This window comes from Cervus canadensis, chromosome 3 (genome assembly GCF_019320065.1).
Source record: "Cervus canadensis isolate Bull #8, Minnesota chromosome 3, ASM1932006v1, whole genome shotgun sequence".
NCBI classification, from domain to species: domain Eukaryota; kingdom Metazoa; phylum Chordata; class Mammalia; order Artiodactyla; family Cervidae; genus Cervus; species Cervus canadensis.
The window spans coordinates 95,985,718-96,010,090 of record NC_057388.1 but is presented as its reverse complement, the minus strand read 5'-3'; the positions used below and the strand labels follow the sequence as shown (position 1 = coordinate 96,010,090).

General features: G+C 42.8%; 1 protein-coding gene across 13 annotated transcripts in view; it reads left to right on the top strand.

Annotated features, from left to right (window-relative positions):
* Positions 1–24,373, top strand: part of DGKI (diacylglycerol kinase iota) — a 479,729-nt gene that overhangs the window by 171,635 nt on the left and 283,721 nt on the right. For 11 of the 13 annotated variants that reach the window (XR_006268612.1, XM_043463812.1, XM_043463811.1 and 8 more), the window contains exons 2-3: positions 648–756; positions 14,678–14,773. Coding sequence is in view for 9 of the 13 variants with exons in the window: in XM_043463812.1 (XP_043319747.1) it covers positions 648–756; positions 14,678–14,773 (205 nt within the window). In the remaining 4 variants the exon portion in view is untranslated. Of the gene's footprint in view, positions 1–647; positions 757–4,770; positions 4,858–14,677; positions 14,774–24,373 lie in introns of those variants that run through there. The other 2 variants (XM_043463821.1, XM_043463820.1) reach the window with 2 other exon arrangements.

The window sequence follows — 24,373 nt, the reverse complement described above, 5'->3', positions numbered from 1 at the left end:
TCAACCTCTCCTGATTCCATCCCTCCTTTCTGACCCGAATTCTGTGATGTTCCACTCAACAAACCTAAAATCCAACCAACATGTTTTGGAATTTTCTTACCCCAGACTTTGATAAATTATTGGTCTTGCATTGTGTGATTTCCAGGATACGAATCAGTCTTTTCCCGCTTAGAACCTCAAGTCAACTGTAGACATCCTCTGCAAGGGCAAGGGAGGATATTCTTGAGATGTGTAACAGTGAACTTGGGGGTGGTAACCAGCTTGGAGAGCTCTTTGCTGGGAAATGGAGGGATTTTAATCAAAGACCTCATGAGCCTGCTTTACTTGCTTTTAGTCTCTGGCAGCTTTAAAATTGTCCAAGAACTGTGACCACCTCAGTCTTAGGTCTTTTTCTGCAAACACAGAGACCTGCATTCTGCTATCTCCCCTGAATGTCCCTAAGGCGGCCCCCTCAATCTTCCTGTCTTTTGAGACCTGCCACCCTCGGTTCTTACCATGTACTTTAGAGATTCCAGTACATTTGCAAAGGTTTTCACACGTGCCAGACTAACTCAGGCATCGTTTCTACCCCACGGGAAATTTTCAGCTCTGTATTACCTTCTGATGTTGGTTTTTGTTTTTTGTTTTTTGTTTTCTTCTTGCTGCAGGAAAGCAATCTCTCGGGCAGGCCTGCAGCACTTGGCTCCTGCGCATCCCCTCAGCCTTCCTGTTGCAAACGGTCCAGCGAAGGAGCCCAGAGCGACTCTGGACTGGAGCGTAGGTGTCGGCGTTTTCATGTAAACGTCATTCCACTGCCTGTGTGTCTTTCTCCTCCTCAGGATTCCTGTAGCTCCGACAAGACTTGATCATTTTCCATATTGTTCACTGACCCATCTTTGAGTGTCTAAGCCCCAGCTCCATTTTCAGATTTCCAGGAACATAGCTCCGTTTATAAAGTTAGACACATTGAAGACTAGGCTAAAAACTTCAGGAATCCTTTTAAGTGCTATTGCCTGCGATTGCAGCTGTGAAATAAAAAATACTTCTGCGCACATGCTTCATTGGTCCCTGCCTGCCAAGTTGGCGATGAATAGAGTTTACCCTTTAGAGACTAAATCATGAAGTCCAAGCTTGATTTCTTAGCTCAGGCTGCCTTTTTCTTTTTTGGTGCTTTTCTTTCCTTTTCATTTTTTCTGAGAGAGGATGACCTCACTTTACGTTCCAGGCACTCCGTGTCCTGCTGTTTGCTATGTTTCCTCTCCTAACCCAAAGGTAATAGGTCTGTGTCAGTGGGGTAGGTATATTAGCTGATTTTTTAAAAATTTATTTTATTGAAGTGTAGTTTGTTTACAATGTTGTGTTCATTTATACTTTGTTATTATTATTTAGTCACTAAGTCTTGTCTGACTCTTTGCAACCCCATGGACTGTAGCCTGCCAGGCTCCTCTGTTAATGGGATTTCCCAGGCAAGAATACTGGAGTGGGTTGCCATTTCCCTTTCCAGGGGAATCTTCCTGACCCAGGGACTGAACCTGTGTCTCCTGCCTCGGCAGGTGGAATCTTTACCACTGAGCCACTGGGGAAGCCCAGTTACTGCTGTGTGGCAAAGTGACTCAGTTATACATATGTATATATTCTCTTTCATAGTCTTTTCTGTTACCGTTTTTCACAGGATATTGGGTATAGTTCCCTGAGCTATGCAGTAGGACCTTGTTGTTTATCTATTCTTTTATATAATAGTTTGTATCTGCTGTATATTACCTGATTTTAAGGTTTTATCTAAAAGACATCTACAAAAACTGTTAAACTGAAGATTACAGTGTGAATTTCTTAAGTCAATTAGAATACATTTGTTGAGAGTCTTCGGTGAGTCAGGTTCTTGGTTAAAACACAGCTATGGACTGAAAGGCCTCTCCCTTCCTGAAGGAATGTTAGAAGCAATATGAAGCTAGAGGAGGACTGCTCTGAGACTATTCCAGTCTGGTCTCGATGAATCTTGTCTAGCATTTCTGGTTGAGTTGAACAGAGGGAATAATCCACCTTCTCTTCCTCCCATAAGAAAGACCAGGGCAGGGTGCCAGAGAGGAGAGGAGTTTGTAAACTAAGTTTCGTTTTTAGCACACATGCCGTAACTTAGTATCATTTAATACTGTAATATTTCTCCCTCTTCCCCAAGAATGCACTTACTAACATCCTTATTTTATATCCTGGACACACACCAATGTATGCAATACATGAAGTACCTGACAAAAGACTGAATCTGATTGAAATGAAATGTTCTTCCTTGATGGGGTCCGCTGTTTGTATTAGCTGATTTTAATGTTTTATCTAAAAGACATCTACGAAAGCTATTCACTTGAAGATTGCAGTCTGAATTTAAGTCAGTTAGAGTGTTCAGGTCACTCCTCTGTATGTTGAGTTGGTATTTGGGAAGACTCTTGCCCTCCTCTAAGTTTCTCTTTATTCCAGGACAGTCATTTAATAAACTCTTAAACAGTTAAGAGTGTAGAATATATTGGCACCAGTGCTGACATAATTTAAAAGAATTAAATGCATAAGCAAACAGATAAGTTCAATTTTAAAAGGGATATACACAGACCAACGATGAGAGTGTGTTAAGAATCAGGGACCCCAAAATGTTAGTTTATTATTCACGATGTTCCCAATCCTCTGATCCAAAGTCATGGGATTCTGTTTGAGATGCAAGATCCTAATGAAAGAGAGTTTATGCCATTTAGATAGAAACGTCCATTAAATCAGCCTTCCCAGGTGGCTCAGTGGTAAAGAATCTGCCTCCAGTGCAGGAGACACGGGTTCGATCCTTGGATCAGGAAGATCCCCTGGAATCGGAAATGGCACCCCACTCCAGTATTCTTGCCTGGAGAATCCCATGGACAGAGGAGCCTGGTGGGCTACAGTCCATGGGGTTGCAAGAGTCAGACATGACTGAGTGTACACACACATATCCATTAAATCATTTCTCTGTGACATTAGTCAAGTCACTTGATTTCTTTCAGCCTCAGGATCCTCATCTATAGATGGGAACAATGGTGACCTCTCCCTCGGGGGGACTTCAGGGCTGTTGTTAAGATCAAATGGGGCTGTGAGTGTCAAAGTTCCTGTAAACTGTGCAGCCGGTAGGTTTATTTATTCAGAAATTGAGTCATTGATGAATTCATTGATCCATCACCGTTTGATGAGTAACTGCTTTGTTCTGGAACCTGTGTTGGTTCCTTGGGATTCTGGGTGAGGAAGATATGGTTTCTGCTTTGAAGAAGCTTGGAATGCAGAAAAGACATTGACACTAAAATATGGGCAGTGACCCCAAGCATAGTGGGATTCAAAGAGTGTCATAGGGGTGTGAGGAAGGACACTCCATCCCTGTTTAATGCTGGAAAGAGTTACCAGAAAATGCTTTTAGGAAAAATTTCCTTCCTGAACCAAAGCTTGACTAGGAGGTGTTATTTTTCTGATTACTGTAAAGAGGTCTGTGCTCTAATATTTCATCAGAATGGTATTTTTGGCTGGTGGTGGGAGGCTCCAGTACATGGTTCGGAAAGAGTGAGTAGGAAGTAAGGCTGCGTTGTGAGTAGCTGATCCTTCATCTTTCAGCCCCTTCAACTGTGGTCACTTCATCTTGGTGGCCTGATGAATTGTCACGGTGACAGGAAACACTCTGGGGATGTTTAACAGTGGAGGGAAAACTGAAAGCCTTCTCTGAAGACACTCTTATCTCAGGGCTTATTTAGAGATCTTATGTGGAAGGAGTTATAAGATGTGATTCTGAAAAACCCCATAATTGTGGGCTAATATTGCTGAAGCCAGACAGCAACCAGCCCTACACATATCTTATTACAGTTATCTAAAAGATTTTTCTCAGAAGAGAGGAAGAAGCAGATTGTTAAAAACATTTAAATGGCTTTTTTTTTTTTTTGCTGAGATTTGCCCTTGCTTCCAAATTTTTGGCTTTTACTAACCAAATTGCTTTACACCAACTTCATTTATGCCACTTTGGCTTGCCTGCTTGTGCAGAAAGCTAAACCAGGATTTTATTTGTTCTGGTTAAAGTATAAAAGTAGTCCTGCTAGTCTTGACCTGCCACCATTGCCTGTATTCCACCTCCTTGTCTGCTTCTCTGCAAAAAAGCAGTATGACCTCTCTCCTTCTATCAGCCCCCTCTTCTGGACTAAATGCATTAAAATGATCACTCCTGACTTACGTTTGTTACTGATTCTTGAGCGCTCCTTTGGGTTGGAGCCTCTTATTAGTAAGAGTCTCCCAAATGAGAAGAGGGGCAAAAATGTAGAAATAAAGGTAAAAAAGGAGGGACTTCAATTTCTTATCTTGGATGAGATGAGTCCCCAGTAGAGCTGAGGGTGCTTCTGGCATAACAGGGGTGGAACAGGGCTGTGGAAATTCACCTTGTTCTGCATTCAACCCCCTTGATTCATACATTGAGATTCTCTTTGCCTCAGAGGGTCAGAGGTGGAAAGTCATCTCAAAAACCTGTAGTACCATGACCCCTGACTTAACGTCACCTCCCCTCTCCTCCTTTCACCAGTGAGAAATCAGATGCAAAAGCTGTCCGTGGTACCTCTGAAGTTGAAGACAAATCAGGGTGAACCTGGGATTTCAATCTTAGTCCCAAGTTTCTACGTATTGTAGAATCTCAGAGGGCCCCGTTCTGACTGTATGTGTGCGTGCTCGGTTGCTTCAGTTGGACTGCAGCCCGCCAGGCTCCTCTGTCCGTAGGATTCTCCAGGCAAGAATACTGGAGTGGGTTGCCATGCCCTTCTCCAGGGGATCTTCCTGACCCAGCGACTGAACCTGAGATTCCTGCATTGCACCTGGGAAGTCCCGTTCCTAGTATGTACTCTAGTATGTACCAAAGACTTCAGAAGTGGCACGGTTGTTTCCTAAACATCCTTTTGCAAAGGGCTTTGAGGAGTGGCCTGCTTGTGGGGTGCCTGAGACCCAGGTGAGATTAGACTATAGGCACCTCTGCATTCAGCCAGAAAAATCCTGTTGGGGGAGTCAGTTTTATAAGGGTTCCATTTTCATATTCCCATTTCCCTACTTAGTGATGCATACTATCTCATATTTTTAGTCTGTTCCTCGAAGTTCGGAAACTTGTCTTTTGCTGTGATTCACTCAAATATTTTATTTTGACTTATGGGATTCTCTGCCCCACACTGTGTCATTTCCTTGATGATTCTTTGCTGACCTTCGCTCCTGCCACCTGCACACAGGCCCTCCTCTCCATTCATGTCAGGGATGGAAGCCCTAATGATGGGGAGCAGCCAGATCCAGCCTCAGTGCAGGGCTAGAGTCTTCTACCGACTACAGTGGACGGTCGGCTTCACCTGAGGTGAAAGTGGCTCTTTTCTACAAAGACTTGACTCCTGCTCTCTGCCAGGCTGTGCTCATTTGTTTGGTTGAACTAGTTCTGTTTATTTTATTTACTTTCTGTTTTTGATTCCACATAAAATCTCTACCCATAGGGCATTGTCGTAGAGCCAAATTCATGTTTTGGGTTGACTTTTTCTAGGCCATAGTTCAATTTCAGGCACTTTGAAGGGAGGAACAGTGTTTTCTGCTAACAAGAAGAAATATGTATCTTCTTCACAGTGGACTGCACAGCATCATTGGCCTAGTAACTGTCTGGTGGATGTCAAGGATGAATTGATTACAACTTTTCTGTTCAATCAGCAAGAAAGGGACACATCTCTGGGAGCTGATGGGCACTCAGATGATCTCCAGTTCCAGAAGGGCATTGGAAGACACAAGTCAAAAGCCTGTTTGAAACATCAATCAGTTTACGCTATTGAGTTCCAAGTAACTCTTTAAAAAATTCCTTCCTAATCCAGTGCATTGTGTTAAGACTTAAAGAATGCACAGTTTTTGATCTTCCCATTTGCCCCAATGACATCCTCTCTCCCCTTTCATGGTGAGAACCTACAGGGCTGCTCCCTTTGACACCGTGCCATGAACATCAGCCAAGCCTGTTTTGGGGAAAACAGGCTAAATTGCTAGAAAGGAAGGGAGTAATGCTCAAAAAGGAAAAATAGTCCCATCTCCTGGGCTGGAATCCAAGCTTCCAGTTTAGGGGGAGTTAATCCACTTTGAAGTAAGTCTATTGCATAGATAATGCATATCTTCTCTTAAATGTCACATGCCTCTTGTGGGATGGAGACTTATTTTGGACATGGAGATTTCTTCCTTGTTTTTATTCTTAAAGCTAAAAACATAGGATGTGGGTCTTCACTCTGTCTCCTCTGTTCTGTAATTTGCTTTTGCCCATTACACTGCGTAAAACAATTCTCCAAGCAATGGTGACGAATCCACCAAAATCTTTCTTTAAAAAAAACTATATTGGTTTTCAATCTGGCATCCTTTATTTCTATTCGTTTTTTCTTTGCTCATTGGAAAATTTCCTCCTATGCTGAGGGCTGTGGAAAACAGAGCCTCAATGCAAACAATCCCAGACTTTATATCCCGACCACCTTTCCTGTCCTCTGGCTGATGGTTGAAAAGGAGTTCTTTTAGGCAGGTAGAACATGGAACAGTGGGTACACTCACCTCACAGTTTGGTTCAGAGATAAGATTAGGGAAAGAGAGTCTTCATGTGGGATTGGTTAAACTGGGTTATGAAACTAGGTTGTTTCATCTTTGGAAACCTTGAATGGAAAGGCAGGAGGAGGCAGGGGTGTGTGTGTGTGTGTGTGTGTGTGTGTGTGTGTGTGTGTGTGTGTACCAATATGCACATGCACATGCTCTCATTTTAGCCTTGTTTACAATGGGAGGTCCTCACAGACCTGTGCCTTCCTTACAAGCTCCAGGTCTTTGCTCTTTAACTTCAGGCTTAGGTGTCATCACCCATAGTGACACAACCTGATATCTTTCTTCACTTCCATCCCTCTTTTGAAAAACATTGTCAGATTAATCAAGATATCAGACTGCTGAGCCAAGCAGGAGGCGCTAACCAACTATGAATTAGTGAAGGTCCTGGCCGTGACCAGTCATCTTAATAGTGGGACAGATCTAGCATGATTCAGGCACCCTCACTAGTCTTTTATTTTCTAAAATTATGAGAATTTTAAATGATATCACATTGGCTGCTGAGAGAAATCATAGAATCATACAGCTTCACAGCTTGCTAAGAAGTAACTAGGTCTAATCTTTTGCCTCTTAGTAAGTGATTATAAAGGAGAAGGCAATGGCACCCCACTCCAGTACTCTTGCCTGGAAAATCCCATGGATGGAGGAGCCTGGTAGGCTGCAGTCCATGGGGTCGAGAAGAGTCAGACACGACTGAGCGACTTCACTTTCACTTTTCATTTTCATGCTTTGGAGAAGGAAATGGCAACCCACTCCAAGTGTTCTTGCCTGGAGAATCCCAGGGATGGGGGAGCCTGGTGGGCTGCTGTCTATGGGGTCTCACAGAGTCGGACACGACTGAAGCGACGTAGCAGCAGCAGCAGCGAGTGATTATAAACTAATAAAGGTGAACAGAAGAAATACACGTGAGCCATAAAGTAAGCCTCATTTTATAGTGGCCATATTAAAAAGCAAAAAGACATAGGTAAAATTAATTCTGTTTTTTTAAAAAAATGTTAAGGACAGAGCTAGCTTTAAAAAAAAAATAATTAAATTTAGCTGCACCTGGTTTTAATTGTGGCATGCAGGGTCTTTGCTGTGGCATGCAAACTTTAGTTGTGGTGTGTGGGATCTAGTTCCTTACCCAGGGATCAAACCTGGATCCCCTGCATTGAGGGTACAGAGTCTTAGCCACTGGACTACCAGACAGAAAGACAGAACATTGTGCTCAGTCATCGCTGACTCTTTGTGACCCTATGAACTGTAGCCTGCCAGGCTCCTCTGTCCATGGGATTTTTTCAGGAAAAAATACTGGAATGGGTTGTGATTTTCTTCTCCAGGGGATCTTCCTGACCTTCAAACCTGGGGCTCCTGTATTGCAGGCAGTATCCTACATTGCAGATGGATTCTTTACCAACTGAGCCACCAGGGAAGCCCCTAAAAGTAATTTTAATATTATATTTTATTTGCCCAAATATATCAAAAATATTACTATTTCAACACGTAATTGATATAAAAATGATCAATGAGAAAATTCACTTTTTACAGAAAGTCAGTCTTCAAAGTCTGCTATTTATTTTATTTTACACTGACAGCACCTCTCAATTAGTGGTTATCACATTTCCAGTGTTGAGTCACCATTTGCTTATTGGACAGCACAGATCTAAACCATCCAAGACAGATTTTGCCTATTATTACCTTGAAGATTTTTAGGGGGAGGCAGTCCAGATTTTTTCCATTTCTGAATTTGTAAGGATATTTATGTTTGATACATATTTATAATTTTCTTATTGTTTTAGAACTTTTTTTTACCAGTAAATGTCTTCATTTTGTGTGGATTGTTTGCTTCTGGTGTCAGTGTACCCTATTTGTGTCATTCATTTACAACTTGCATCTTTTTACCTGTAGCTAGTTATTACTAAGACTTCAGGCAGAACTTGAGGGCAAGAAATTATATCTATATTTACATGGGTGGGTCTATACTCTTAGGTAACTGGATCTATCCATAGATAGGCTGATTTATATAAGTCTATGTATATCTATAGAGATATATCTATGGATACATTGTTTTAACACTCACTACTACAGAAGAAATGCTATCTTCATTTAGAAATAGAGCTATTGTTTCTGTCTGGCACAGATGGGTACTCTGAGTTGCATAGTATCTGAGATGGAATTTCAAGATGCATGTGTAGAGAAGAGAAAGAGGTACCTGGGTGTGGAGAATGGGACAAATAAAAATCATGACACAGAAAAGGAAAATATGACTGTGTTGAGATACATAGTCTCATATATTCTATGAAACTGTGTATGATGGTGAATAAGGAAGACAGACTGGTACCATTAATGGAAGGTCTAGTATGTGGGATTAAGTTTGGAGTTTGTTTTATAAATAATAAGGAATTTTTTTTTAGCATCCTGAGCAAGAGAGAGTCATAATCACAGCTGTGTTTTTAGGAAGTTAATTTTATAGCAGTGTAAAATATCAGAGAGGAGATGTGGATGGACCTAGAAACTGTCATACGAGTGAAATAAGTCAGAAAGAGAAAACAAATACTGTATATTAATGCATATGTGTGGAATCTAGAAAAACGGTACTGATGAACCTATTTGCTGGGCAGGAATGGAGACACAGACGTACAAATGTATGAATGCCAAGGGTGGGGGGAAGGAGGGTGTGGGATGAATTGGGAGGTTGGAATTGACATATATAGACTACTCTGTATAAAATATATAACTAAAGAATCCACCTGCCAATGCAGGAGTCGCGGGTTCCATCCCTGGGTTGGAAGATTCCCTGAAGAAGGAAATGACAAACCACTCCAGTATTATTGCCTGAGAAATCCCATGGACAGAGGAGCCTGCTGGGTTACAGTCCATGGGGTTGCAAAAGAGTCAGACATGACTTAGCAACTAAACAACAGCAACAATGAGAACCTACTCTATAGCACAGACAACTCTGCTTAATGCTCTGTGGTGACCTGCGTGGGAGGGACATACAACAAAGAGCGAACCAGGACTGTTCCAGGTTGGGTGGGGGGTGGGCTCTGTCCCACAGAGTTATTCAGTGACCCAGACTGTTACTCTTACGTCTTCATCAGAAGACTTTTAAATCATCCCAAAGACCATCTTCCCAGGTACCCAGTATGGGAACAGAGTATTCAGGAATGCACATGAGAGGATTAATGGACCAAGTCTGAAAACAGTATACATCACTCTTGTTCGTGGTTGGAACCGGGTCATGTGGCCACACTTGTTACAGGTGAGACTGGGTAGCCAACTCTAACTGTGTGTTCAGGAAGAAGAGGAAAATGAATTTGGTGAATGGCTAGCAGTCTTGACTACAAAGGCCCAGGAGAGAAACTTGGAGGATACCAATATCTATGGATTAGGAGGAAAGGAAAACTGGTACAATGATAATAGTAAGAATTACATTGAACTTGTATTAACTTCTCATTGTGGGCAAGGCATTGAATGTTATTCATTTTCACATTTAAACATCATTGTGATTTTGTGAGAGAAGTAAAATCATTATTGCAACTTCAGTGGTGAGTGAACTGAGGTGTAGCAAAGTTAGAGAAACCTTAGGTCATAGAGCTAGTCGGTAGCAAGTCTACCTGACTCCAAAGCTTACGTTTACTAAAATTGTAGTGGATTAAGATTCACCAGAAGTGTAAGAAGAAACAATATTTTATTTGTCTACTCTATTTATGGGTGAATGCCGCCCAGCTGGATTCCTTTATACAGAATTCAGGAGTTCCCAAGGTCACCCTCACTTGCAGCTTCTGGAATTCACAAGACCACACTTATGTTCAGTCATTCATTAGAAGGACGCAGAATTTACCTAAGGCTGTTTTACTCACCTTTATGACCTTTTACAGTGAAAGGAAAGTGAAAGTGTTAGTCACTTAGTCATGTCGGACTCTTTACAACCCCATGGACTGTGTGTAGTTTGCCAGGCTCCTCTGTTCGTGGAATTCTCCAGGCAGGAATGCTAGAGTGAGTAGCCACTCTCTTCTCCAAGGGATCATCACAACCCAGGGACTGAACCTGGATTTCCCACATTGCAGGCAGATTCTTTACCATCTGAGTCGCCAGGGAATCCCAATACAGTGAAAGGACACAGGTTCAAATCAGCCTAGAGAAGAGGTGCAAGGTGCAGAGTCCAGGAGATTCTTATACAAGGAGCTTCCAACTGTTCTCTCCCAGTAAATTTGTGACAGAGCTAACTTCTCCCAGCAGCCATGGTGAGAATGTACATATGGTGTATTGCCACCAAGGAAGCACATCTGAACCTTAGTGACCAGAGTTTAACTGGGGCTTAGTCATGTGGACATGGTTGACTACCTGTGTGGTTGACCTTAGCCACTTGACCCTCTGGAGGTTGAGTTGATATATGCCCCACCATAAGTCAGTGCTATTTTAGTGTATCTAGTATGACCCAGGGTCCCCAGGTAAACAAAGATACCATTATCAGGCAAGACATCCCAGGCACTTAAATTACCATCCTCTAGTTGAGGGCAAAGGCCAAACCTCTCTTTGGGTAAGTTTCCTTCTTTCTGATGCATTGGACAAGACAGATGTACAAGAAAAGGATGAGACAGGGAAAATAGAGTCTAAGAAAGGTATGTTTCATGTTTTCCTTGCATGACTGGCTTTTTCTTGCATGCTTCTGTTTCTTTCATGATTTTGAGAGATTGTCAAGTCTCTCAGGCATTCATGTTTACTTCTCATGGTGTATGACTCTGAGCTAAAGGACAGGTAAAAAAGTAATTATCCTTTCTACTCATGGGAACCTTATATAACAAGAATGTGATTCATTCATTGACTCTTAGCCTCATCTTTTCAGTTCTCTAAATTTATTTATCATCTACTGTTTGCAAGGTGCTAAGTGCTGGACATTTAATGTTCATATGAAGGTTAGAGTCTAGCATAAGAAGGAAACCTGAATCAAATTGTCATGCCGATGAATGAATGATTGCCATCTGGGATAAACGATGGGAGGTAAACATGGTTTTATGAGAGTTAGCTAACAAAATGACTCCAATTTGAGGGTCATTGTTGGCTTCTTTGAGAAAGTAACACTCAATTTGGTGACCAAAGGGTAAATAGAAATTAACGACATAAGTCAGAATGGAGAGGAATAAATAATTTGGATACAGTAAGCAATATACAGTGAAACAATTTTAGTTAAGAAAGCATCAAATTCAGTGGACCTGGGATGAGAGGTTCCTTGGTCTGCTGGGGAAATACGAGGAGGCCAGTGTGATGGCACATCAGAGGCTGAGAGGGAGAGAGGTAGTAGATGAGGTAACTGGGCAGGGAAAGGAAGAGACGAGTGGGGCAGGGACACCAGTCGGGGGACTATCGGGAATATTCCAAGCCAGAGGGGATGGAGGATCAGGTGGTAGCAGCAGAGGTTGTGAGAATTAACTGGGTTTCATTTTGAAACTAAAGTCAGTGACATTATTTCTCGAACCCAGTTCCATCAGGCTTTCTTCCTTCTCATTTCACTGTTACGACTTTTGTCAAGATCATCAGCGACTTAACATGTTCACATGGGGAAATCCAATGGCCAGTTCTCAGTCTTCAGCTTTTGACACAGACCTTCTGGGGGCACTTTGTTCCTGGAAACGTTACACTCTTTTTGTTTTCCTTGTACCTCAATGGCCGCTCCATCCCAGTCTCCTTTGCTGGATCTTTCCTATGGTCTCAAACTCTTAAATGTTGGAATGTTCCACAGTTCAGAAATCAGAGCTTTCCATCCACATTGAGTCCTCAGGGTTTTCCATTCAGTTCTCTTGGCTTTAGATCAGTTAACGGTTGCCTCCCAAATTATTCATATAGTACAGACCTCTTCTTTGAACTTTAGACTTATAAAAAACAGCCTTCTCAACATCTTCACTTGAAGGTCTAATAAGCGTCTCAGAATTTCACATCCTCAAACCTGAACTCTTATTGCAGTGATCATTTCATAATATATTAAAATATCAAACACTATATCATACCCCTGAAACTAATATATTAAATGTTAATTATAACTCAGTTGAAAATAAAACAAGAACCTGAACTCTTGACTTACTCCCTAAATCTGCTCTTACTCTAGTCATCTCCCTTAATGCTCAGTAAATGGTGTTTCCATTCTTACAACTGCAAGTATTTGCTAAAAATTTCAGACTAGTGAAAGCAGACTCTCTGGGGATGGGATGATAGTCAGGTATTTGTCAAAGCTCACCAGGTCATTTTAATGAGCAATCAGAATTGAGAAGCAGCGTGTTTGATCCAGCACCTTTTTCTTCCCTTCTTCTCATACAAATATTGGGCTTTCTAATCAGGTTCCCCACTCAGGAGTGAAGCTAGTTCATCTTAGCAGTAGCAGTCCTTGTTGTGCCTGGATAGTGATCAGCAAGCCCCTGAGTGTTTGCAGGGGATGGGGGCTCTTCAGTGCAGGGACATACCAACTGGCCTAGTGTGAATGAAGCCTCCCAGCCCAGTGAGTCACTGATGGCTCTCACGTCTCTGACTCCCAGGTCTTGCCTGCTCCTACCCAGCTTCCTTGACCTACCAGGACTTAATTGCTGGCCTGCCTAGATTGGTATTATCCAGGATTTTTGAACTTTCCCCCACTGCAACATTTTATACTTCACTTTTTAAAAGAGTTTGTGGGATTTCTGCTGTAGTAAGTATTCCTAGTATTTGCTGCTATAATTATTTGTTTAGTTTCCATGTTCGCTGGTAGGTTTTACTATACACTAACTCTGTGCCTGGGCTTCCCAGGTGGTGTGAGTGGTAAAGAAGCCGCCTGCCAATACAGGAGACATAAGAGATGCGGGTTCAATCCTTGGGTTGGAAAGATGCCCTGGAGAAGGAAATGGCAACCCACTCCAGGATTCTTGCCTGGAGAATCCTAGAGGAGCCTGGTGGGCTACAGTCCATGAGATTGCAAAGAGTCAGATATGACTGATGCGACTTGGCATGCAACCCAGTGCCTGGCACCAGGGCTGTGGAAAAATGCTTACTAAATGAATTGAAGAATAAAACAATGGAAAGAAATTCTACAGATGGTTATAAGTTAAAGCTGGATACTAAATTCCCAGTTGTAGAATATTTTAGTTTGTTGAGCTTGATTTCTTTAGGATAACTGGCAGAGCATTGTATTTTAGTTTTTTATATTGTTTTCATCTATCACTATCTGGAAACTTTTAGGGTTCCAAGTGAAGTGAAGTGAAAGTCACCCAGTCATGTCCGACTCTTTGCGACCCCAAGAACTATACAGTCCATGGTATTCTCCAGGCCAGAATACTGGAGTGGGTAGCTTTTCCCTTCTCCAGGGGATCTTCCCAACCCAGGGATTGAACCAGGCCTCCCAAATTGCAGGTGGATTCTTTACCAGCTGAGCCACAAGGGAAGCCCATAGGGTTCAAAATCTACAGCTATTCCGTTTGCTACCGGAAGCATGTAAATATTTTTAGAAGCAGGGAAATCATTCAATTTGGAGAACTTAGAATTGGGTGAAGGCCCTATTGAACTGGTAATAGGTTTAAATTGGTTGAAATTTGTTATGCTTCTTGTCTATACAGTGACTTTAAACTAACTTTTAAGAAGCTTCTGATTTAGAAGTATAATTTACCCATTAATGGTATAAATGTATGTTCAATAAGTATTTAAAATACTTTAATACTACTATCCTCCTTAGCTAATTTGTTAAAAAGAATCAACTTTTAATAGAATTTTGGTCTCAATTGCTGTGGTCTCTGCAGTGGGCCTGGATGAATAAGGCCTTAGGTTGAGTAACTTGAGGGTTTTTTCCCCTTGTTTAGTATACGTTTCAAAGGTGACCATAGGCGTGGTTAAAGTATCTTTGGAGCTAACATGTTCATTCATTATTGCTCAGAATTTTTTCGAACACCTTTTCCCATTTCTAGAATGTCAGTAGGACCAACTCTAGCAGTATTGTCAGGAGTAAAATGAGACGTTTTTAGACTGCTGGGTTTCACTAGTTTTCTTCCAAAAATCTGAGATCCACTCTCCACCCTCCCCCACGCCCGCCTCACTTATGTCTGAAAAGAAAATTGAAGTCAGATGTGTCTTTTCTTTCCAGGAAAATGCCGTGAACGGGGAGCACCTGTGGCTGGAGACCAACGTCTCGGGAGACCTGTGCTACCTGGGGGAGGAGAGCTGCCAAGTCAGATTTGCAGTGAGTGTGCTCCCAGCTCCCCTGTGGTCTGGCCTTTGTGGGGGGAGCTTTGTGGGTAATTGAATCGGAGGGCAGCTGGGGTCACCTCGCCTGAATTTCCAAGGAGAGGTGGAAAGAGCCGTCCCTATGAGACAGTCGACAGATTTTATCAAATTAGCACGGCTTTCAAGGGGTCGTTTGAATGGTTTTAGGTGTTTTCCCTGACTCTGCAGGTGGAACCGTGGAGTAATCTGCTACTTTGTGATGATACCCAGGGTGGGTATTTGTTCCTGTCTGGGGGTGGGGTGTCTTGTGGGGAGAGGCCTGTGTGTGGAGGAAGGGTCTCTGTGGGAGGGGGCTCTCCTTCATAGGGGAGCGTGTGTGGTGGAGGGCACTACTCTTGGGCAAAGCTGGAGATGAGTGCAAACCTTGGTCTGGTGGTGGGTGCAGGCTCACAAATAATTAGGACTGGGCTCCAGGTGATAAAATTCTAGGAACTATTAATATATACGTGAATGACAGTCAATTACATTAAGAGTATATGTGGCTTTTAAAAATTTGCTTTGTCCCTATTTGTAACAGAGTTTGAATATTAAATCCTCTTTATGTTCTGTGAAAAGAGCATGGTTGCCAGGCAGTAAGTTGGGAGGAACTAAAATTTTAGTATTGAGAAAGTGAACTTTAAATTTTTGTGTGGTTTCAAATGATGGTTCCAACAAGAAAGTAATGGGAAATTTAGAGTAGTAAAAAAAAGAAGGAAAAGATGCATTATTTCTTATTGGGGGGAAATTGGCATCCTAATTGACCTAATAATAATTTTTTTTCTTTTTGATTATGCTTGTTTATTATGTGAAAGAAAGATTGGGGCAAAATGTAGAACCTAGAAATTGCGAATGACTATGTTTCTGTGAATAATGAGGAAGGAAGAAATTGAGTTTCTGCCAAAGTTTCTGGAAGAATATAGAACCCAGGGACTTTTATTAGGCTGCCTGGAATCGCAAAGCTGGGGAACAAAGATCTTTAAAATTACATTAGCTGTTTTGATAACTAGTTTATAGGTTTTGTTTGAAAAACTTTATGAGAGTTTGGAGGACCAAGGTTTGTTTGCGTGAGGGTGGAACAGTTAAATATCAGTTAAAGACCCAGCTGCACAGGCTCTCAATTCAAAGTCAGGAAACCTGGATTTGAGTCTCCGTGTTACCACTGGCTGTGTGACATTGAGAACGCCTGACCTTTGGGTGTTGGCCACCTTCAAGGTAGAAAAATGGAGTAGGATTCAATTAATTTTGTTTCCAACTCGGACCTGTACTTTGTTGTTTGCATTTTTTTTAAATGTAGTTGTAAATTCAGTTGATTTAAACATCATTTCAACTTTATGCATATGCATTTTCAATTAAAGTATAATTGCGTGAAATTCGATTAAATTAACCAAAACCAAGAGAAGCTCAGCTGTTTGGACTAAAAAGCTATAAATGATGAATTAGCATTTGGATCTTAGTTAATTGCGCAAATACTGGTCTTGATAATGGAAAATGGAAAAAAAATGAAAGCCAATTCTTCCTGCATGTGTACTTTTGAACTGTTATCTACTGATGTTGCTGCCAACTAATAGACCGTAATTTTATGGGGTTCTGCCTTATTTCTAGATTACTCTTTGATCCTTTTCTGATGGTCTTTTAGGGTCAGCCATACGTTACCTCTCTTGACAAAAATATGAACAGATACCTACATCCTCCTTAACCTTTGTTTCAGTAAATAGCACTAATTGATTATAACTTGGTCACTATTACCTCTAGGCCAGGAAAGTAATAAAAAAGGAAATTTTAGGGAGTTGTAAGTAGATAATGGAGTTATGTGAATTTCTAATATTCTTTTGAACCTTCCTTATGCTTGCATCCCAAATACTTGGCTCTCTTAGCTTACCTTACAGAGTGTCTGGAAGATAAAGATCTCTCCTCCCAAAAACATTAATTAAATGAAGGCATAAGTTAGTGAGGAAGCTGAAGATCTAACTGTGCTTCCTCATTTCACGTTCTTGAAGCTCAGTTTCTTTACCTGTAAAGTAAGGGAAATATTGTTTTGAGGATTAGGTGAAATAATGCATTGAATCGGCTTACTTGTCAGACAGACATAATGAATTAAAAGAGGAAAAAAAAAAAAAAGCCTACAAAGGAGAAGAGCAGACAGTTTACAAAGGAACAACCACTGGCCTATATATATATAATAATCAATCTGATTTCAGTGTTGACCATCTGGTGATGTCCATGTGTAGAGTCTTCTCTTGTGTTGTTGGAAGAGGGTGTTTGCTATGACCAGTGCGTTCTCTTGGCAAAACTCTATTAGCCTTTGCCCGGCTTCATTCCATACTCCAAGGACAAATTTGCCTGTTACTCCAGGTGTTTCTTGACTTCCTACTTTTGCATTCCAGTCTCCTATAATGAAAAGGACATCCTTTTTGGGTGTTAGTTCTAAAAGGTCTTGTAGGTCTTCATAGAACCATTCAACTTCAGCTTCTTCAGCATTACTGGTTGGGGTATAGGCTTGGATTACCGTGGTATTGAATGGTTTGCCATGGAAACGAACAGAGATCATTCTGTCGTTTTTGAGATTGCATCCAAGTAGTGCATTTCAGACTCTTTTGTTGACCATGATGGCTACTCCATTTCTTCTAAGGAATTCCTGCCCACAGTAGTAGATATAATGGTCATCTGAGTTAAATTCACACATTCCAGTCCATTTTAGTTTGCTGATTCCTAGAATGTCAACGTTCACTCTTGCCATCTCCTGTTTGACCCCTTCCAATTTGCCTTGATTCATGGACCTGACATTCCAGGTTCCTATGCAATATTGCTCTTTATAGCATTGGACCTTGCTTCTATCACTAGTCACATCCACAACTGGGTGTTGTTTTTGCTTTGGCTCCATCCCTTCATTCTTTCTGGAGTTATTTCTCCACTGATCTCCAGTAGCATATTGGGCACCTACCGACCTGGGGAGTTCATCTTTCAGTGTCCTATCTTTTTGCCTTTTCATACTGTTCATGGGGTTCTCAAGACAAGAATACTGAAGTGGTTTGCCATTCCCTTCTCCAGTGGACCACATTCTGTCAGACCTCTCCACCATGACCTGTCTGTCTTGGGTGGCCCCACACGGCATGGCTCATAGTTTCACTGAGTTAGACAAGGCTGTGGTCGTGTGATCAGATTGGCTAGTTTTGTGTGATTATGGTTTTAGTGTGTCTGCCCTCTGATGCCCTCTTGCAACACCTACCCTCTTACTTGGATTTCTCTTACCTTGGACGAGGGGTATCTCCTCATGGCTGCCCCTCCTGACCTTGAACGTGGAGTAGCTCCTCTCAGCCCTCCTGCAACCGCACAGCCACTGTTCCTTGGTCGGGGGGTAGCTCCTCTCGGCCACCACCCCAGTGGTGTTGGAGAAGACTCTTGAGAGTCCCTTGGACTGCAAGGAGATCCAACCAGTCCATCCTAAAGTAGATCAGTCCTGAGTGTTCATTGGAAGGACTGATGCTGAAGCTGAAACTCCAGTACTTTGGCCACCTCATGTGAAGAGTTCACTCATTGGAAAAGACCCTGATGCTGGGAGGGATTGGGGGCAGGAGGAGAAGGGGACGACAGAGGGTGAGATGGCTGGATGGCATCACCGACTCTATGGACATGAGTTTGAGTAGTCTCCAGGAGTTGGTGATGGACAGGGAGGCCTGGCATCCTGCGATTCATGAGGTGGCAACGAGTTGGACATGACTGAGTAACTGAACTGATATATAATAAAGGCACCCAAATTAAAACAGCTATGAACAGTCAACATCATGTGTCTGTTAACAAAGTAAATCTTTGTTTACTACCTCTCTGGCTAGTTTGGAACAAAACTGGTTTTCTCATTATCAAAATTGTCTATATGTATTCATAATGAAAGCATTAGAAAACCTAGCTTGCTGTCTCCACCTCATTTTGGCATCACGTTTTAGGAAGGACATTAACAAAGAGAAGACCCAGGAGAGTATACTCAAGTTGGTTCAGTGTAGGAAACTTTGTAGTAGAAGGAAGGAGAGGAAACTCTCCTATAGAAGAGAGGGGGAAGTTGGGAGGGGCTATTATAAACAAAAGTCCTTTGAGGGAAACTGAAAGTTTGAAGTATAGTGGTTTTTCCTTGGCTGAGCTGTTGCCAAGTAAAGGGAAAAAAACTTTCTTCCTCTTTACGGTGATAGTAAAGCAGTGTTACTTCCTGCCGGATGTGCAAAGTACGCCTCTTTCTGTTGGGATCTGATGGGGGCTTTCCAGGTGTCTTTTCCAATAGATGAAATCTCCAGGTTGCAAGGTTTGATGCTTAAGGTCTTCATTTCCATGACTATGTTTTCCCTTTGGTGACCATGAGTTTGTTTTTGAAGTCTGTGAGTCTGTTTTTGTTTTGTAAATAAGTTCATTTGTATCATTTTTTTCTAGATTCCACATATAAGTGATATTGTATGATATTTGTCTTTCTCCGTCTGACTTCCTTCACTTAGCATGATAATCTCTAGGTTCATCCACGTTGCTGCAAATGGCATTATTTCATTCTTTTTTATGGCCAAGTTATATTCCACTGTAGGGACTTCCCAGGTGGTTCAGTGGTAAAGAATCCACCTGCTAAGCAGACCTGGGATCAATCCCTGGGTTGGGGAGATCCCCTGGGGAAGGAAATGGCAACCCACTGCAGTATTCTTGCCTGGGAAATCCCGTGGACAGAGGAGCCTAACGGGCTACAGTCCATGAGGTTGCAGAGTCAGACACGACTTAGCAACTAAACAGCAACAGCAAATATTCCATTGTATATAAGCACCACATCTTCTTTATCTATTCCTCTGTCAGCAGACATTTGCATTGATTTCATGTCTTGGCTTTTGTAAATAGTGCTGCAATGAACATTGAGAAGAAAAGGGAAGTGTCTTGCTCTCCACTGTAAGAAAGGTAGAACTAAGGTCTAGATATAGAATCCACTGACTCTAAGAGTGGATCTTACACTCTGGTATAATAAACATCACCTGGGAAACCTATTAACAATGTAGATTACTTTTTTAAATCCTTGCTCCAAATACTGATTCAGTATGTCTGGAGTTAGACTTGGAAACTTGCGATTTTCAACAGGCACCCCAAATAATTATGATACAGATGGTCCCCAAACTTAACTTTGACAAATACTGTTTTATAAGGAAGAACTTTAATAACCAGAGCTAGGACAACCAGCAGAGCATAGGTGCCTGGAGAGATGGGCTCAAAGAGGGTGTTTATGAAGAAGTTGGTGGCCATCTTTCAAGGATGCTACAGGGGGATGTACCTCTGCTTTGGGTAAGAGGCTAGGCAAGGAGATCTCCAAGAAAGGCTCCAGTTTAAATATTCTATTTGCAGCTCTCTTAGAATTGAGCAACAGTTTTGAAAGAAAAAAAAAAAGAGCATGTGTAAACAAATTATGTATTCTCATTGCTTTTAAAAAAAACCACCTTTGAAGAAAGCCAACCTGTTGGGTTTAGGATCAAATTACCATAACCAGGTGCTACCTGCAGGCTTCTAAACAAAGTCCAGGTGGAGCATGGAGGAGGAGTGAATCCATCACTGAAGAGGTGGTTTTTACTCCATACCCTAATTTAGCAAAGCAAATGTCACGGGTGGAAGTTAAGAGAAAGGAGGAATCAGTGTGGGTTGAGTAGACAGAGGAGGCTTCATGGAAATGGGGCTTGAAGGCAGTATTGAAAGATGGGTTAAAGTTATGTAAGTAGAGTGTGGAAGGAGAACTTTTCAGGCATGGGGAGGAACATGGGCAGACTTAAAGGCAGGAAGATGCTTTGTACGAGGGAGGAGACAGTCACAAGACACCATGAACACAGCAAAGGGCACGTGTTAGGTAAGAATGGAAATCAGGATGGATGGGGGTGTCTGTCTGTGTTTTCTCAGCTGAAACTCAGAATGCGTGTTGTAAAAATGGCCGTGTGCTGACGGAGCCTGGCCGTATTGTCTAAAGCAGGATGGACTTGAGGGTAAAAGTGACTGCTATGAAACTGTCACCCCAGCTTATGGGGACAGTGCCATAATTTATTTAAGACCAAAGCCGTCCTGCAAATTCGGACCTCCTTCTGCCATACATGGATGGACCTGGGGGCCTGATGTTGGAGGACATTGCAAGCGAGGCAGAGATGACCTAGGACATGAAGACTGTTGTCGGAGCATTTGCTCCAGAATCTCAGGGCTGAACCAGATTACCTTTAAACTTCTTCCTTTCTTATTTCCTCCAGTGACAACATTTAATACTGTAGAATGTCTGTGAGTAGACATTTAATGGGATTAAAGTTGTTCCCAAATCAGCAACAGTCCCCAAGTTAGTAATGGCTTCTTTTTCTCATCTGGAGAGAAGAAAAGGATGCAGAAGTAATGAAATTGGAGCAGAAGGATCATGGTTTCCAATCATGATTATAAGGGGAAAAACTAAAAAGAAAAAAAAAATTCCAGCAAGGACCACTTTTATTTCATATTTCCTTAAATGGATGTTTCTTTATTCATTTGTTCTACAAATATGTATGAGATGAGTACCCTGTACTAGAAACTTCAGACTGAGTTGAGAGTGACAGGTGACAGTTAATTGTATGTGATAACGTCGTGACTTAGTGGGGACACTCTGTAGAAGTCATTCTGGTGTGTGGCTGATAGGATATACAAAGATTTTCAGCCAAATACATACTTGATCCCAAAGACACTCATGCCTTCACTAAGAATCCACAGAGGACACAGATGTGCACACTTATTTTTACACCTAAAAATACTGCCTATATCACTCTGTAGAGGTGCAGACTACCATGGTCACACCTGGGTAGTGGAAAGGATGGAGGTTCTGAGTGAAACTGACCTGGGTTGGAAAACCTTTTGTTTCATCCAGATACTGAGTGAATTTTGATCATAACATTTCACCTCTTTTTGCCCCCATTTCCTGATGTATTGTTAAGATGGACCCCAATGATTCTTATTCCTAGATAAGCATTGTCATTCCTTTTGAAACTTTACTTCTTAATTTTACTTTGCAAAATGGTTGGTTCCCTGCCTGGATCTACCACACCAGGATCTCTGGAGAGTGGGACCAGACATGAGTATTTCAAAAACAAACTCTACAGCTGATGTTATGTTCTGTCACACACAGTGGGTAGGGAGCCACTGATCTACTTCATAGAGTATCAAAACCAAATGAAGTGGCCTGGAACCCATGTCTGGCGTATAGGAGCTGTTATGGGGTCAATTGTGTACCCCCAAAATATGCTGAGGTCCTCACCCCCATGACCCTCAGATGTGACCTTATTCAGAAATAGGATTGCTGCAGATAAGATGAGGTCACACTGCAGTAGGGTGGGACCTCATCCGTTTTGACGAGTATCCTTACAAAAGAGGAGAGGACACACAGGGGTAGACGGGGAAGAAAGCCACGTCCTGGTGCAGGCAGAGGCTGGAGAGACAGAGCCGCAAGCCAAGGCCTGCACCTGTTACCGGAAGCTAGGAGAGAGGCCTGGACAGATTCAACCTCAGAAGGGTGCCAGCCCTGTTAACACCTCAGAGTCAGGCTGTGCGAGAATTCACATTTCTATTGCTTTCAGCTCCCCAGGGTATGGGCCTTGGCTAGGGCAGCCCTAGGAAGTGAAGGCAGAAGGCATTCTGTTAAGGTGTGTTACCTTACCTGGCCACACAGGTGCCTACACACGGCTCTCAGATGCCCTCGCACAGGTACATTTAAACCGGGCCTGCTGGAGGATGTCAGTTGACAGGTATGCGGCTTCCTGGATACGTGAGCAGACAGACAGGTAGGGGCCAGAAGCCAAGAACCGTGGGAAAAGAAAAGGTAGAAAGGTGAGGGAGGCTGCGTAGGTTGGGTAAGAGGGTAAAGGAGCTGACAGACTTCAGAGTGCTGTTACCAGATATATCTTCTCTATTTTTAAATGTGCTCATGTCACCTTCTTTTTGTGGGTAGGCTAATGGGTACTGTTCTGCTTGTGTTATTGTTTTGTTCATGTGTTTGGTGGTTCGCATTTGGCAAAAGTGGCCAACCCCACCTGTGACACCTGACCTTAATACCGTTTGGCACTAAACAAATATAGTTTTATGAAATGAACGAATTGCATTAAGGAGGCCAGGTGAGATGGGGAGGAGGAGGAGGGGGAGTGGAGAGAGAGGAGCCACTCAGATGCAGAGACAAGTAGATCTGGATAGAAATCCTGGCTCTGTCCCGTTGCTCTGTAAAACAGTGATGGTTATATCTGCTTCTCGGAATTGGTGGGAGGATTAAATTAGTTGATAAAGGTTAAGCTCCTCCCTCTTTGTCTCCTGTCCCTGATTAGACTTCAATATCATTAGTAGAATGAGCTAATCAGTAATTTGGTTGGACTTCGGTTTCAGCATGGCCTTCTGTTCAGAATTCTGCCTAACCCCAACAGTGAGGGTCTCACACTTGCCCTGTCATTGTGCTGCTGTGGGTAGTACGCATAGTCTCCCCAGGTCGTGGATGGAACCAGCTGACTGCGACAAACCAAAGTAGCTCCTTCTGGACTGTATCTCACAGGCCGTGTCTTCTCGGTCAGAAGCCTCATCCTTGTCATTGAGCACCATGGCATCTGCTCACGAGGATGCTGGCTACATCCCTGGGTTTTTGAAAGAAACTTGTAAGAAGAATGGGAACTTCCTTGGTGGCTCAGAGAGTACTGAATCCACCTGCAATGCAGGAGACCTGGGTTTGATCCCTGGGTTGGGAAGATCCCAGGAATACAAGGGAAGTAGCTCTCTGTCCTATTTGAAGGAAACTTTCAGCTTTTTGTTTTAATAAGGAAAAAAGATGGTGAACCTGGCGACAGTCCTGTCTGTTTCATTTCTGGAAGATGCAGTATGTGCAGATGCTGGTTTGCGTGCATCTGCATGCTGGGAGCGAGAAGAGAGAGCTGGTCCCCAGCACAGGTGGCTGGCGACCTCTGACTGTCTGTGCATTTGGGTCTGGGGGGTGGGCACCCCAGAGCACCCGCACTGGATGGGAACCTCAGACTGCACCAGGACCGCCTGCTTGCCACCTCTGGTCATCCAACACATCAGACTAACGCTCTGTACCTCCAGATGGTGGCCTGGCTGGGCGGATGCGGGCTCCCAGAGAGAGAGAGCTGGGAGTGTGGCGGCGAAGCTCAGGAGCCCAAGCCAGCCTTGCAAGCTGTTTGGGTGCTGGCGCGAAGATGCCATCTCCGTGGAGCCTCTGAGGCCGCCGCTCTCTGCCAGAGACGCCTCCCACCATGAGGATGCTGGGGAGCTCATGAATGCAGATGACTCAGAGAGAACAGAGCCATCAACCAGAATAATTCTGAAAAAGCATTTGCTCAGATGGACTCTCTGCTTTTGACCCCTGAGTCAGTGGATGTGAGTGGAGGAAAAGGGCAGGGTGTTTCCGTGGGTGTAAGGGGTGTTGCCCACACGTGTCTGGCCAGATGGTCGGGAATTTCCACGAGGTCAGCCAGGTGCACACACAGAACTGAGACCAGCATGTAGCAGGTCCTTACTAAAAGTTAGTCATTGTTGTTATTATAACTGTCGTTGTTATCACTGTAATTATTTGGTG